General features: G+C 48.2%; 2 protein-coding genes across 3 annotated transcripts in view; one reads left to right on the top strand and one right to left on the bottom strand.

Moving 5' to 3' along the window:
* The window catches only part of Pkd1l1 (polycystic kidney disease 1 like 1), a 149,014-nt gene that overhangs the window by 88,538 nt on the left and 45,363 nt on the right, over window positions 1-15,113 (bottom strand). Inside the window, exon 19 of the mRNA XM_017314870.1 lies at window positions 2,014-2,125. Within this exon, the coding sequence (XP_017170359.1) occupies window positions 2,014-2,125 (112 nt within the window). The remainder of the gene's footprint in view (window positions 1-2,013; window positions 2,126-15,113) is intronic.
* On the top strand, window positions 6,619-15,042 carry Gm40814 (predicted gene, 40814). 2 transcript variants are annotated; one of them, XM_017314883.2, is made up of 3 exons: window positions 9,154-9,920; window positions 10,674-11,794; window positions 12,099-12,257. In XM_017314883.2, the coding sequence occupies exons 1-3, from the start codon at window positions 9,173-9,175 to the stop codon at window positions 12,183-12,185; spliced, it is 1,956 nt and encodes a 651-aa protein (XP_017170372.2). In that variant the 5' UTR covers window positions 9,154-9,172; the 3' UTR covers window positions 12,186-12,257. The 2 variants fall into 2 exon arrangements, with proteins under 2 accessions (XP_030102336.1, XP_017170372.2); XM_030246476.1 differs by lacking the exons at window positions 9,154-9,920; window positions 10,674-11,794 and adding an exon at window positions 6,619-6,823 and having other exon boundaries at window positions 12,099-15,042.

The following is a 15,113-nucleotide window of genomic DNA, read 5'->3' on the forward strand; positions in this document are numbered from 1 at the left end:
CACCAATATACAGAAGCAATTTTATTGCTATGCACTAACAACAAAAAATCCAAAACTAAAATTAAGAAAACATTTCCATTTGTAATAATATCAAAATAATGAAATGCAGCTAGGCATAGTGGCATATGTCTATTGTCTCGAAAGGAAGGCTGAGGCAGAGGGATTGACAGTTTGAGTATAGTCTGGACTACAAAGTGTGTTCAGTATCAGCTTGGACTTTATAATAAAGTCCTTTCTAAGAGGAGGAAGAAAAATATTTATAAATATATTTAGCATTTATAGAACATTGTTGAAAAAATGGAAATCTAGTTGAGGTATCCATGAACTGAAGGAGTTAATCCTGTTTAGAGCTATGTTACTGAAACTGGCTACAGATTCAACAGAATACCTATGAAAATCCCAGCAGGATTTCACTGTATTTTGATTTTTATATCCTGTTCAGAAGGTGTCTAGAGCCCTGGCACACAGTCCTGGGAGGGGCAGAGTAAGACAGAGCAAGGCTGGCCACACTATGCATGCTCTGATTCATTTTTACAGAAATCCACAAGTTGACATTAGAAGCCAAAAGGAATTACAAAAACTCTGGAAGAATCACTGTTAGAAGATAAAAATTAACGAGTTCAGCTTTAACATTTACCACAAGGGACTGTATGCGGCTCAGTGGTGTAGTGCTTGGCCTCCATGAACTGGGCCCTGGGTTCAATACTTAATATGGGGGGAAAAATCACAAAACTACAGCAGTCAAGGCAGCATAAGGACTGTCATGGAGGGGAACCCAGGGGTATCTGTGGAATAAAAAGAAATGAGACTTAAGAAACAAACCTTAACATTTAAGGTTTGTCCCAGTTTACTTTCTGTTGCTGTGATAAAATATTAACCAAAAAACAAGTTGAAGAGGAAAGGGTTTATTTCATCTTACAACTTCCATTATGAAGGAAATTCAGGAAAGAAAGTCAAGGCAGGGATCTGGAAGCAGGAACAGAAGCAGAGGCTGTAGAAGAACACTGCTCACTGGCTTGTTCCAGATGGCTTGATCAGCCTGCTTTCTTAGATGACGCAAGACTAACCTGCCCAGGGTGGGGGTAGCACACCACCCACAGTGGGCTGGGTCTTCCCACATCAATCATTAATCATGGGAATATCCCCCAGGCTTGCCTACAGGCCAATTGATGGAGACATTTTCTTATCTTAGGGTTCCTCTTCCCAAATGAATTCAGTTTCCCAAAGTTAGCACAGAGGAAAATCTCTCACCTCATCCAGCACTGGTGGAAATACCAATGCCATGCTGCTGAAGTGCTAGCGAGAAGTATCTTACGACCCACTGATTCTACCTCCAGGAAATAAAAATGCTCACCCACACCAAAACTTACAGGAAGTTCTTCATGATAACCTGACTGTGGTGGTCTGAATATGTTTGGCCCATAGAGGGGCCAGATCCTCCTCCTAGCTCCCAGGAAAGTAGTCCCCTCCTGGCTGCCCTCAGATCAAGATGTAGAACTCTCAGCTCTTTCTCCAGCACATGTCTGCCTGGATGCTGTCCTGCTTCCTGCTTTGATGATAATGGAACGGAGAAACTGTAAGCTATCCCCAATTAAACGTTATCTTATACAAGAGTCATGGTGTCTCTTCACAGCAATACAACCCTAACTAAGGCAGAGGTATGGTGTCTCTTCACAACCATAAACCCCAACTAAAACACTGACTTACTACAGACAAAATATAGGTAATTTCACATGCTGATGTATTAAAAAAAAAAGTGAGGCATTTCAGTAAATATTACTCAGCTATAAAACATGGTTTAAAACATGTTTTAAAAAGACAAGAAAGAATTGTGGGCGTTAAGCACATGCACAACTCTGTGAAAGTGGTACTTAACAAGCCGATTGTGGGAAAACCTCGCTTTGCTCAGCATGAGAAAGCCAATTTACTGTTGTTCTCTTAGTAGCTGTTTGTCATCTCTCCAGAGATGACGACCTCTCTTGTAGTGTGTCTGTGTTGCATCCTATTACTTACAGTTCCTTGTCACAGCAGTCATTTCCATGGTAACGGGGTAGCACAGTCACCGCCACAGTGCATGGCTGCACCTTGGAGCCGTGGCCATCTGTGATCTCAGTTGAAACAATGACTGTGAAGGAAGATGACAGAGGAGGGTCATCCTGGACACACAGCTGCAGAGAAGAGTCTACACACCAACAGCAGCGAAACAGTATAGGTAATGGTGACAGGGTACAGGGTGCTGGCAAAACTCAAGCAAGCTGTTCTTCCTCTCGCATCATACACAGTGAGGATACCAGCAAACCAGTAAATAGATCACTGGGTATTATGCAAAACCATAATGGGAATTCCAAGTGGGAATGGCTTTTTTCTTTTCTTTTTTTCTTTTTCTTTTTTCTTTTTTTCTTTTAATGATTTATTTTTGATTGAAAATGGATTTTTCTCACAATATATTCTGATTATAGTTGACATTCCCCAACTCCTCCCAGATCCTCGCCACCTATTTCACACCCTAGCTCTCTTTTGTTGGAAACAGGTAACTTTAAAAAGAAAAAGAAAGAAAGAAAAGAACAAGAAAAAAATAAAAACAAAAAAATCTGAATAGGGCAAAACAAACTAATGAACAGATATAAAAAAGTCAAAGAAAGCCGGGTGTGGTGGCGCACGCCTTTAGTCCCAGCACTTGGGAGGCAGAGGCAGGTGGATTTCTGAGTCTACAAAGTGAGTTCCAGGACAGCCAGGGCTACACAGAGAAACCCTGTCTCGAAAACCAAAAAAAAAAGAAAAAAAAAAAAAGAAAAAAAAAGCACAAGAAATACATATATATGCAGAGACAGAGAAATATACATGTGCACATAGAGATATCCTATAAAACCACGAAACCAGAAACCATATGTAATCAAAAGACCTATAAAGTTAAAAAAAAACAGGAAGAAAGAAAGAAAGAAAGAAAGAAAGAAAAAGAAAGGAAGGAAGAGAGAGAAGAGAGAGAGAGAAAGAAAGGAAGGAAGGAAGGAAGGAAGGAAGGAAGGAAGGAAGGAAGAAATGAATGAATGCCCAGACAAAGCTATACCCAATGATCAGTGTCTTGATCAGCCATACAGAGATGCTTCCTACTACATTAGATGGAACAAATATACAACTGGACAATGTACAGAGAGTGAGAGACCCTTGAACACTCAGTCCTACATGGGATGTCTCCATCAAATCCTTCCCCGGAGGGCTCAGAGAGCCCAGCAGAAGAGGAGGCAGAAAGAGTAGAAGAGTCAGAGGGGCTAGAAGACACCAAGGAAACAAGGCGTTCTAGACACAAAGGGATTGTCGCACATATGAACCCACACAGACCATGGCAGCTTGCATAGGACCTGCGAGGCTCTAAGCCAGATGCATCTCGGCCCTGAGAGGGGAGGTGGACACAAGCCTCCATTTCTAGCTCAGAAGCTATCTCCAATTGAAAACTTGCAAAAGAGAAATTAAGGAGAAATGAGCTCAACAGAATCTCCTTGGATATACAAACCACACTTAAGGGTAGGCCCCATGCCCAGGAGTACATGACCAACTGAATGGTACTTTGGAGGGGTTTTTTTTGTCTTATGAAAAATTATTTGTAATTATGTGTTTGTCTGTATGTCTGTGTCACAGTTATGTACATGTGAGTGTAGGTGCTCTTAGAGGCTAGAAGAGGATACTAGATCCCATGAAGCTAGGGCCATAGGCAGTTGTAAGCCACCCGATCTAGGTGCTGAGAACCAAACTCAGGTCTTTTCTAACCTAAGCACATCTTAACCGCTGAGCCATCTCTCCTGCCCCATGGTAATGGCTTGTTTACAAGGGATTCAAATATAAAGCACAGTACATAAAAAGACCTAAAGGTCTTTTGCCCTTCTGGGGAGATCTTACAGCCTAACCTAACATCTGAGCACCAAAAGAAGGTCAGTGAATGTTCATCAGACTGTGAGTGTCAAAGAGGATAGACAGACCAGTGAATGCTCATTATCATAGAGGTCAGACAGGCAGGTGATGTCACCATGTGCTGCAGGAGGCAGGGGTAAATCATTATCCATTCATGGGAGGCAGGACCACCCCACCCCTCAGAGTCCACGGAAAACATAAGCAATGCTGAAATGGGGTACCAAGGACATGGGGTGTGTAGTCCAGACTCTCATATTTTACTTAGTTCCTAAATGATAGAGGCAGATTTAACAGGAAAAGGTAAAGAAGAAATCTGAGGGGAGGTTTACATAAAAACATCTGTATATATCTAGCAAGAAATGGCTAGTTGGTGGACCTGGGAATCCTCTCATGTAACAAAGGCCCAAAGGCAGTGGCTCTCAACCTGTGAGTCTTGACCTCTTTGGGGGTTTCATATCAGATATCCTGTATATCAGATACTTACTTTTCAACAAAACAGTTTTATGGTTGGGGGGTCTGCACATCATGAGGGATTGTATTAAAGAGTCACTGGATTAGGAAGGTTGAGAGCCACTGCTCAAAAGTATGATGAGGAGTGCTGCTGGTGACATTGGGTTTAGGTGATAGCCACAGGTACAGTTGTGTGTACCACACAGGAAGAGCAGCATACATGTGAACCTTGAGTATGTATATAGGAGACCCAACCTTAAATCCATACTAGAGTTTGGAGACTTAACTTGGATGTCAGTTCTTCTTAGGACATGGGCACTGGCCATGTGCATTCCAATTACTGGGAAGCTCAAATTTTGGGCTCTGCCTTTCCCCCAAGATTCTGAGCCAGTAATGATTGTGTGGGCCCCTGGAAGTTCCAGTTTTATGAAGTACCCCTACCACAGAAAATATGCTCTGAATCAAGAGAGGATGGGAAAAAAGGGATAGGTTTTAGGTAAGACTTAATTTAATTTGATGTAGTAACTGCTATTTTCACTCATGCAAAGGATGGGACAGGGTGAGAACATTAAAAATCTGCTCTACTACATTTATGCTTGCTTTGTTGATCACATTTATTCAGTTGTAATTGTGAACTCGGGCATTCACCAGGATCTAATGAAATAACAGTTAGCAGTGTATAGCACATGAAGGATTTGAGCAACATTTAATTGGTACTGTCCCAGACCTGTGACCTAAAGTTTGGTTCTATAGATTTATGTCAAAATATTCTCATTCAAACATAGTGCTGAGAAACTTTTATATTTATACATCTGTCTAGGCCTGTTAACTATGGCTGTCTGTTGCAAAGAGGTACTCATGCCCCTGCATGCGGCTCTCAGGAGAGGGACCATGTCAGTTGTTAATGTAACCTGCATCATAAGAGGGATGCTTACTGAGGCTGAACATCCTTGTCTAAAACAAATTCCATTTGACCCAGCTCTTAGGATGACCTCTGGCTACCACCAAGAGGTGGGGGTATTTGGCATGTGTAGCCATTATGCAAAAAATTTCCAGAAGCAGGTGAATGCAACTTTAGTATTAAAAGACTTCTCTCCCTTTAGTATTAAAAGACTCAGCACTGCCCACTATGGTGGTTACTCTGCTTTCTTGGCTTTGGAAAACTCAAGCTCAGATGCAAATAGAAAGGCACCATCACGTTAATCCGAACACGATAACAAAGCTTAGCGAGACGTTGTCTGAGAATTTTGCTCAGTGTGACTTGAATCTAGAAGCAAGAGAAAATGCTTCTACTTGGAGGATATGGGACAAGTGTCAGAAAGAAAATGCTTTCTTAACTTTAAAGGGGGAAATATCTATATTTTGATTGAAATTTAAGATATAAGCCAGGTGATAGCAGCACACACCTGTAATTCTAGCACTCGGGAGGCAGAGGCCGGCAAATCTTTTTGAGTTCAAAGCCAGCTTGGACTACAGAGTAAATTCCAGGACAGCCAGGGCTATACAGAGAAACCCTGTCTTGAAAAAAACAAAACAACAACAAACAAACAAACAAACAAACAAGAAAGAAAATAAATTTAGGGTATAAAAATCCCAATTTGCTGATGATGTTTTTAATATTCATTCTATATTAAAGACAGGTAACATGCCTATATTTACTGAGGTGAATAGATTATTTTAATTTCTAGGCCATTTAAATTATTTATAGTGAAAGACCCCACCATCAGGCTTAGCAAGCTAGCTGCAGTAACGCCATTTTGCAAGGCATGAAAAAGTACCAGAGCTGAGTTCTCAAAAGTTACAAGAAAGTTCAGTTAAAGATTAACAGTTAAAGATTAAGGCTGAATAATACTGGGACAGGGGCCAAATATCGGTGGTCAAGCACCTGGGCCCCGGCTCAGGGCCAAGAACAGATGGCTCTCAGACGTCAGTGTTAGCAGAACTAGCTTCACTGATTTAGAAAAATAGAGGTGCACAGTGCTCTGGCCACTCCTTGAACCTGTGTGTCCGCCAATGTTCTGACCAGGTGTGTGCCCATTGTTGAACCTTCATTAGACCCTTTCCTCGTACCCCTCCCATACCCATTTCTTGAAAATAGACATTGTTTAGAACTAAAAAGTCCCACCTCAGTTTCCCCAAATGACCGAGAAATACCCCAAGCCTTATTCGAACTAACCAACCAGCTCGCTTCTCGCTTCTGTAACCGCGCTTTTTGCTCCCCAGCCCCAGCCCTATAAAAAGGGTAAAAACTCCACACTCGGCGCGCCAGTCCTCCGATAGACTGCGTCGCCCGGGTACCCGTGTTCTCAATAAAGCCTCTTGCTGTTTGCATCCGAATCGTGGTCTCGCTGGTCCTTGAGAGGGTCTCCTCAGATTGATTGACTACCCACCTCGGGGGTCTTTCATTTGGAGGTTCCACCGAGATTTGGAGACCCCTGCCCAGGGACCACCGACCCCCCGCCGGGAGGTAAGCTGGCCAGCGGTCGTTTCGTGTCTGTCTCTGTCTTCGTGCGTGTTTGTGCCGGCATCCAATGTTTGCGCCTGCGTCTGTACTAGTTAGCTAACTAGATCTGTATCTGGCGGTTCCGCGGAAGAACTGACGAGTTCGTATTCCCGGCCGCAGCCCCTGGGAGACGTCCCAGCGGCCTCGGGGGCCCGTTTTGTGGCCCATTCTGTATCAGTTAACCTACCCGAGTCGGACTTTTTGGAGCTCCGCCACTGTACGTGGCTTTGTTGGGGGACGAGAGACAGAGACACTTCCCGCCCCCGTCTGAATTTTTGCTTTCGGTTTTACGCCGAAGCCGCGCCGCGCGTCTGATTTGTTTGTTGTTCTTTTGTTCTTCGTTAGTTTTCTTCTGTCTTTAAGTGTTTTCGAGATCATGGGACAGACCGTAACTACCCCTCTGAGTTTAACCTTGCAGCACTGGGGAGATGTCCAGCGCATTGCATCCAACCAGTCTGTGGATGTCAGGAAGAGGCGCTGGATTACCTTCTGTTCCGCTGAATGGCCAACTTTCAATGTGGGATGGCCTCAGGATGGTACTTTCAATTTAAGTATTATCTCTCAGGTTAAGTCTAGAGTGTTTTGTCCTGGTCCCCACGGACACCCGGATCAGGTCCCATATATCGTCACCTGGGAGGCACTTGCCTATGACCCCCCTCCGTGGGTCAAACCGTTTGTGTCTCCTAAACTTCCTCCCTTGCCGACAGCTCCCGTCCTCCCGCCCGGTCCTTCTGCGCAACCTCCGTCCCGATCTGCCCTTTACCCTGCCCTTACCCCCTCTATAAAGTCCAAACCTCCTAAGCCCCAGGTTCTCCCTGATAGCGGCGGACCCCTCATTGACCTTCTCACAGAGGACCCCCCGCCGTACAGAGCACAACCCTCCTCCTCTGCCAGGGAGAACGACGAAGAAGAGGCGGCCACCACCTCCGAGGTTTCCCCCCCTTCTCCCATGGTGTCTCGACTGCGGGGAAGGAGAGACCCTCCCGCAGTGGACTCCACCACCTCCCAGGCATTTCCACTCCGCATGGGGGGAGATGGCCAGCTTCAGTATTGGCCGTTTTCCTCTTCGGATTTATACAATTGGAAAAATAATAACCCTTCCTTTTCTGAAGATCCAGGTAAATTGACGGCCTTGATTGAGTCCGTCCTCATCACCCACCAGCCCACCTGGGACGACTGTCAGCAGTTGTTGGGGACCCTGCTGACCGGAGAAGAAAAGCAGCGGGTGCTCCTAGAGGCTAGAAAGGCAGTCCGGGGCAATGATGGACGCCCCACTCAGTTGCCTAATGAAGTCAATGCTGCTTTTCCCCTTGAACGCCCCGGTTGGGATTACACCACTACAGAAGGTAGGAACCACCTAGTCCTCTATCGCCAGTTGCTCTTAGCGGGTCTCCAGAACGCGGGCAGAAGTCCCACCAATTTGGCCAAGGTAAAAGGGATAACCCAGGGACCTAATGAGTCTCCCTCAGCCTTTTTAGAGAGACTCAAAGAGGCCTATCGCAGGTACACTCCTTATGACCCTGAGGACCCAGGGCAAGAAACCAATGTGTCTATGTCATTCATCTGGCAGTCTGCCCCGGATATCGGGCGAAAGTTAGAGCGGTTAGAAGATTTAAAGAGCAAGACCTTAGGAGACTTAGTGAGGGAAGCTGAAAAGATCTTTAATAAGCGAGAAACCCCGGAAGAAAGAGAGGAACGTATCAAGAGAGAAACAGAGGAAAAAGAAGAACGCCGTAGGGCAGAGGATGAGCAGAGAGAGAAAGAAAGGGACCGCAGAAGACATAGAGAGATGAGCAAGCTCTTGGCCACTGTAGTTATTGGTCAGAGACAGGATAGACAGGGGGGAGAGCGGAGGAGGCCCCAACTTGATAAGGACCAATGCGCCTACTGCAAAGAAAAGGGACACTGGGCTAAGGACTGCCCAAAGAAGCCACGAGGGCCCCGAGGACTGAGGCCCCAGACCTCCCTCCTAACCTTAGGTGACTAGGGAGGTCAGGGTCAGGAGCCCCCCCCGAACCCAGGATAACCCTCAAAGTCGGGGGGCAACCCGTCACCTTCCTGGTAGATACTGGGGCCCAACACTCCGTGCTGACCCAAAATCCTGGACCCCTAAGTGACAAGGCTGCCTGGGTCCAAGGGGCTACTGGAGGAAAGCGGTATCGCTGGACCACGGATCGCAAAGTACATCTAGCTACCGGTAAGGTCACCCACTCTTTCCTCCATGTACCAGACTGCCCCTATCCTCTGCTAGGAAGAGACTTGCTGACTAAACTAAAAGCCCAAATCCACTTCGAGGGATCAGGAGCTCAGGTTATGGGACCAATGGGACTGCCCCTGCAAGTGCTGACCCTAAACATAGAAGATGAGTATCGGCTACATGAGACCTCAAAAGAGCCGGATGTTTCTCTAGGGTCCACCTGGCTTTCTGATTTTCCCCAGGTCTGGGCGGAAACCGGAGGCATGGGACTGGCAGTTCGCCAAGCTCCTCTGATCATACCTCTGAAGGCAACCTCTACCCCCGTGTCCATAAAACAATACCCCATGTCACAAGAAGCCAGACTGGGGATCAAGCCCCACATACAGAGACTGTTGGACCAGGGAATACTGGTACCCTGCCAGTCCCCCTGGAACACGCCCCTGCTACCCGTTAAGAAACCAGGGACTAATGATTATAGGCCTGTCCAGGATCTGAGAGAAGTCAACAAGCGGGTGGAAGACATCCACCCCACCGTGCCCAACCCTTACAACCTCTTGAGCGGGCTCCCACCGTCCCACCAGTGGTACACTGTGCTTGATTTAAAGGATGCCTTTTTCTGCCTGAGACTCCACCCCACCAGTCAGCCTCTCTTCGCCTTTGAGTGGAGAGATCCAGAGATGGGAATCTCAGGACAATTGACCTGGACCAGACTCCCACAGGGTTTCAAAAACAGTCCCACCCTGTTTGATGAGGCACTGCACAGAGACCTAGCAGACTTCCGGATCCAGCACCCAGACTTGATCCTGCTACAGTACGTGGATGACTTACTGCTGGCCGCCACTTCTGAGCTCGACTGCCAACAAGGTACTCGGGCCCTGTTACAAACCCTAGGGAACCTCGGGTATCGGGCCTCGGCCAAGAAAGCCCAAATTTGCCAGAAACAGGTCAAGTATCTGGGGTATCTTCTAAAAGAGGGTCAGAGATGGCTGACTGAGGCCAGAAAAGAGACTGTGATGGGGCAGCCTACTCCGAAGACCCCTCGACAACTAAGGGAGTTCCTAGGGACGGCAGGCTTCTGTCGCCTCTGGATCCCTGGGTTTGCAGAAATGGCAGCCCCCTTGTACCCTCTCACCAAAACGGGGACTCTGTTTAATTGGGGCCCAGACCAGCAAAAGGCCTATCAAGAAATCAAACAGGCTCTTCTAACTGCCCCAGCCCTGGGATTGCCAGATTTGACTAAGCCCTTTGAACTCTTTGTTGACGAGAAGCAGGGCTACGCCAAAGGCGTCCTAACGCAAAAACTGGGACCTTGGCGTCGGCCGGTGGCCTACCTGTCCAAAAAGCTAGACCCAGTGGCAGCTGGGTGGCCCCCTTGCCTACGGATGGTAGCAGCCATTGCCGTTCTGACAAAAGATGCAGGCAAGCTAACCATGGGACAGCCGCTAGTCATCCTGGCCCCCCATGCAGTAGAGGCACTAGTCAAGCAACCCCCTGACCGCTGGCTATCCAACGCCCGCATGACCCACTATCAGGCGATGCTCCTAGATACGGACCGGGTCCAGTTCGGACCGGTGGTAGCCCTAAACCCGGCTACGTTGCTCCCCCTACCGGGGAAAGAGCCTCACCATGACTGCCTCGAGATCTTGGCCGAGACACACGGAACCAGACCAGACCTCACGGACCAGCCCCTCCCAGACGCCGACCACACCTGGTATACAGATGGAAGCAGCTTCCTGCAAGAGGGACAACGTAGGGCTGGAGCAGCGGTGACCACCGAGACCGAGGTAATCTGGGCCAAGGCGTTGCCAGCCGGGACATCCGCCCAGCGAGCTGAACTAATAGCACTCACCCAGGCCCTAAAGATGGCAGAAGGTAAGAAGCTAAATGTTTATACTGATAGCCGCTATGCCTTTGCTACCGCCCATGTCCATGGAGAAATATATAGGAGACGTGGGTTGCTCACCTCAGAAGGCAAGGAGATCAAGAACAAGGGCGAAATCTTGGCCTTACTGAAAGCTCTCTTTCTGCCCAAAAGACTCAGTATAATTCACTGCCCAGGACATCAGAAAGGCAATAGTGCTGAAGCTAAAGGCAACCGAATGGCGGACCAGGCAGCCCGGGAAGCAGCCATGGGGACTGACACAAAGGCCTCCTCACTTCTCATAGAGACCTCAACCCCGTACACTCCAGACTTCTTCCATTATACTGAGACAGATATAAAGAACCTACAAGAGTTGGGAGCCACATATGATAGAGAGAAAAAATATTGGGTCCTGCAAGGTAAACCTGTGATGCCTGACCAGTTCACCTTTGAATTATTAGACTTCCTTCACCAGCTCACCCACCTTAGCTATCAGAAGATGAGGGCACTTCTAGACAGGAAAGAAAGCCCCTATTACATGCTAAATAAAGATAAGATCCTCCACGAGGTGGCGGAATCATGCCAAGCCTGTGTCCAAGTAAATGCCAGTAAGACTAAGATCAGGGCCGGAACACGAGTAAGAGGACATCGACCAGGCACCCATTGGGAAATTGACTTTACTGAAGTGAAGCCCGGACTGTATGGGTACAAGTATCTCCTGGTATTCGTGGACACGTTCTCTGGCTGGGTTGAAGCCTTCCCAACCAAACATGAGACTGCCAAAATAGTGACCAAGAAACTTCTGGAAGAAATATTTCCAAGGTTTGGAATGCCCCAAGTGTTGGGGACTGATAATGGGCCTGCCTTCGTCTCCCAGGTAAGTCAGTCGGTGGCCAAGCTACTGGGGATTGATTGGAAACTACATTGTGCTTACAGACCCCAGAGTTCAGGTCAGGTAGAAAGAATGAATAGGACAATCAAGGAGACTTTGACCAAATTAACGCTTGCAACTGGCACTAGAGACTGGGTACTCCTACTTCCCTTAGCCCTCTACCGAGCCCGCAACACTCCGGGCCCCCATGGACTCACTCCGTATGAAATCCTGTATGGGGCGCCCCCGCCCCTTGTTAATTTCCATGATCCTGAAATGTCAAAGTTTACTAATAGCCCCTCTCTCCAAGCTCACTTACAGGCCCTCCAAGCAGTACAACGAGAGGCCTGGAAGCCACTGGCCGCTGCCTATCAGGACCAGCTGGACCAGCCAGTGATACCACACCCCTTCCGTGTCGGCGACACCGTGTGGGTACGCCGGCACCAGACTAAGAACTTGGAACCTCGCTGGAAAGGACCCTACACCGTCCTGCTGACCACCCCCACCGCTCTCAAAGTAGACGGCATCGCTGCGTGGATCCACGCCGCTCACGTAAAAGCGGCGACAACCCCTCCGGCCGGAACAGCATCAGGACCGACATGGAAGGTCCAGCGTTCTCAAAATCCCTTAAAGATAAGATTAACCCGTGGGGCCCCCTAATAATCCTGGGGATCTTAATAAGGGCAGGAGTATCAGTACAACATGACAGCCCTCATCAGGTCTTCAATGTTACTTGGAGAGTTACCAACTTAATGACAGGACAAACAGCTAATGCTACCTCCCTCCTGGGGACAATGACCGATGCCTTTCCTAAACTGTACTTTGACTTGTGCGATTTAATAGGGGACGACTGGGATGAGACTGGACTCGGGTGTCGCACTCCCGGGGGAAGAAAAAGGGCAAGAACATTTGACTTCTATGTTTGCCCCGGGCATACTGTACCAACAGGGTGTGGAGGGCCGAGAGAGGGCTACTGTGGCAAATGGGGCTGTGAGACCACTGGACAGGCATACTGGAAGCCATCATCATCATGGGACCTAATTTCCCTTAAGCGAGGAAACACCCCTCGGAATCAGGGCCCCTGTTATGATTCCTCAGCGGTCTCCAGTGACATCAAGGGCGCCACACCGGGGGGTCGATGCAATCCCCTAGTCCTGGAATTCACTGACGCGGGCAAAAAGGCCAGCTGGGATGGCCCCAAAGTATGGGGACTAAGACTGTACCGATCCACAGGGACCGACCCGGTGACCCGGTTCTCTTTGACCCGCCAGGTCCTCAATATAGGGCCCCGCGTCCCCATTGGGCCTAATCCCGTGATCACTGACCAGTTACCCCCCTCCCGACCCGTGCAGATCATGCTCCCCAGGCCTCCTCAGCCTCCTCCTCCAGGCGCAGCCTCTATAGTCCCTGAGACTGCCCCACCTTCTCAACAACCTGGGACGGGAGACAGGCTGCTAAACCTGGTAGATGGAGCCTACCAAGCTCTCAACCTCACCAGTCCTGACAAAACCCAAGAGTGCTGGTTGTGTCTGGTAGCGGGACCCCCCTACTACGAAGGGGTTGCCGTCCTAGGTACTTATTCCAACCATACCTCTGCCCCAGCTAACTGCTCCGTGGCCTCCCAACACAAGCTGACCCTGTCCGAAGTGACCGGACAGGGACTCTGCGTAGGAGCAGTTCCCAAAACCCATCAGGCCCTGTGTAATACCACCCAGAAGACGAGCGACGGGTCCTACTATCTGGCTGCTCCCGCCGGGACCATTTGGGCTTGCAACACCGGGCTCACTCCCTGCCTATCTACCACTGTACTCGACCTCACCACCGATTACTGTGTCCTGGTTGAGCTCTGGCCAAAGGTGACCTACCACTCCCCTGGTTATGTTTATGGCCAGTTTGAGAGAAAAACCAAATATAAAAGAGAGCCGGTGTCATTAACTCTGGCCCTGCTGTTGGGAGGACTTACTATGGGCGGCATAGCTGCAGGAGTAGGAACCGGGACTACAGCCCTAGTGGCCACCAAACAATTCGAGCAGCTCCAGGCAGCCATACATACAGACCTTGGGGCTTTAGAAAAGTCAGTCAGTGCCCTAGAAAAGTCTCTGACCTCGTTGTCTGAGGTGGTCCTACAGAACCGGAGGGGATTAGATCTACTGTTCCTAAAAGAAGGAGGATTATGTGCTGCCCTAAAAGAAGAATGCTGTTTCTACGCGGACCACACTGGCGTAGTAAGAGATAGCATGGCAAAGCTAAGAGAAAGGTTGAACCAGAGACAAAAATTGTTCAAATCAGGACAAGGGTGGTTTGAGGGACTGTTTAACAGGTCCCCATGGTTCACGACCTTAATATCCACCATTATGGGCCCCTTGATAATACTTTTATTAATCCTACTCTTCGGACCCTGTATTCTCAACCGCTTGGTCCAGTTTGTAAAAGACAGAATTTCGGTAGTGCAGGCCCTGGTTTTGACCCAACAGTATCACCAACTCAAATCAATAGATCCAGAAGAAGTGGAATCACGTGAATAAAAGATTTTATTCAGTTTCCAGAAAGAGGGGGGAATGAAAGACCCCACCATCAGGCTTAGCAAGCTAGCTGCAGTAACGCCATTTTGCAAGGCATGAAAAAGTACCAGAGCTGAGTTCTCAAAAGTTACAAGAAAGTTCAGTTAAAGATTAACAGTTAAAGATTAAGGCTGAATAATACTGGGACAGGGGCCAAATATCGGTGGTCAAGCACCTGGGCCCCGGCTCAGGGCCAAGAACAGATGGCTCTCAGACGTCAGTGTTAGCAGAACTAGCTTCACTGATTTAGAAAAATAGAGGTGCACAGTGCTCTGGCCACTCCTTGAACCTGTGTGTCCGCCAATGTTCTGACCAGGTGTGTGCCCATTGTTGAACCTTCATTAGACCCTTTCCTCGTACCCCTCCCATACCCATTTCTTGAAAATAGACATTGTTTAGAACTAAAAAGTCCCACCTCAGTTTCCCCAAATGACCGAGAAATACCCCAAGCCTTATTCGAACTAACCAACCAGCTCGCTTCTCGCTTCTGTAACCGCGCTTTTTGCTCCCCAGCCCCAGCCCTATAAAAAGGGTAAAAACTCCACACTCGGCGCGCCAGTCCTCCGATAGACTGCGTCGCCCGGGTACCCGTGTTCTCAATAAAGCCTCTTGCTGTTTGCATCCGAATCGTGGTCTCGCTGGTCCTTGAGAGGGTCTCCTCAGATTGATTGACTACCCACCTCGGGGGTCTTTCAATAGTTTTTAGAAACTGGAGAAAAGGTTGGAGAGATATGTAGGCAGATCTAGTAACATGCTGGGCTCTG

This window comes from Mus musculus, chromosome 11, assembly GCF_000001635.26.
Source record: "Mus musculus strain C57BL/6J chromosome 11, GRCm38.p6 C57BL/6J".
In the NCBI taxonomy this organism is placed as follows: Eukaryota; Metazoa; Chordata; class Mammalia; order Rodentia; family Muridae; genus Mus; species Mus musculus.